The 724-nt window shown below is 38.1% G+C and overlaps 1 protein-coding gene across 1 annotated transcript; it reads left to right on the top strand.

The window, feature by feature from the left end:
• Positions 1 to 69: 69 nt before the first annotated feature.
• Positions 70 to 717, top strand: LOC105460927 (cytochrome P450 9e2-like; the record flags this gene model as incomplete). Its single annotated transcript, XM_011707422.1, has 1 exon — positions 70 to 717. A coding segment is annotated over exon 1 (387 nt), but the record flags the coding sequence as incomplete, so codon positions are not given.
• Positions 718 to 724: the final 7 nt, after the last annotated feature.

Genomic DNA, 724 nt, shown 5'->3' with positions numbered 1-724 from the left:
TTTTCGGATTCTTTAAAATTGACTTTTTGTGAACGAAAAGAATGCGAAAATTATTTTATAAAATTAAATTAATAAAGATTGACTTTTCATAGGAGCCACAATATTTAGAAATATCTAAAAATGTGCGTAAATATCTCGCGTAATTACTAATGCGACATGTATCGTCATGATGTAACACTATCAGCTAATACCGAGAAGCGTTTCTCCCCTTCCGTCGTTGTATCTTTTCATGATATCTGCGCATGCTCTTCACACATTTATAACTTTCTACGTCGTGTCCGACGAAAGCGATGAAGTGTCTCAGTTTGTCTGCAATATTATTACGTTACGATGGATTCGTCATTGCTTGCGTCGCCCTTTGTGTTATTATTGAGTACTCTGGTTGTTATCGGCATTTTGAAAACTGTCGCTCTGCTGCACCACACATATTTTTATTGGAAAAATAAGGGCCTACCTTACCTGCCAAATTCCCTATCATCTTATATAACGACTTGGAAATTGTTTCTGGGTTACACTTTTTCCGATTATTACCAATATTTGTACGACTACTTCCCAGATGCTAAATATGTTGGGATAATGGATTTATTATCGCCTGCCGTGCTTCTGCGCGATCCCGAGCTGATTAGAGACGTCTTGGTAAAGAATTTTGAACATTTCCCGGATCATCGCAGCTTCCTTGACGAAAGCGTAGAGCCGTTGTTTACCAAGAACATCTTCTCCTTGC

The sequence above is a fragment of the Wasmannia auropunctata genome, unplaced genomic scaffold (assembly GCF_000956235.1).
Source record: "Wasmannia auropunctata unplaced genomic scaffold, wasmannia.A_1.0 LD313675.1, whole genome shotgun sequence".
NCBI lineage: Eukaryota > Metazoa > Arthropoda > Insecta > Hymenoptera > Formicidae > Wasmannia > Wasmannia auropunctata.
The sequence above is the reverse complement of the archived record's forward strand: the minus strand, read 5'-3'. Positions and strand labels throughout refer to the sequence as shown.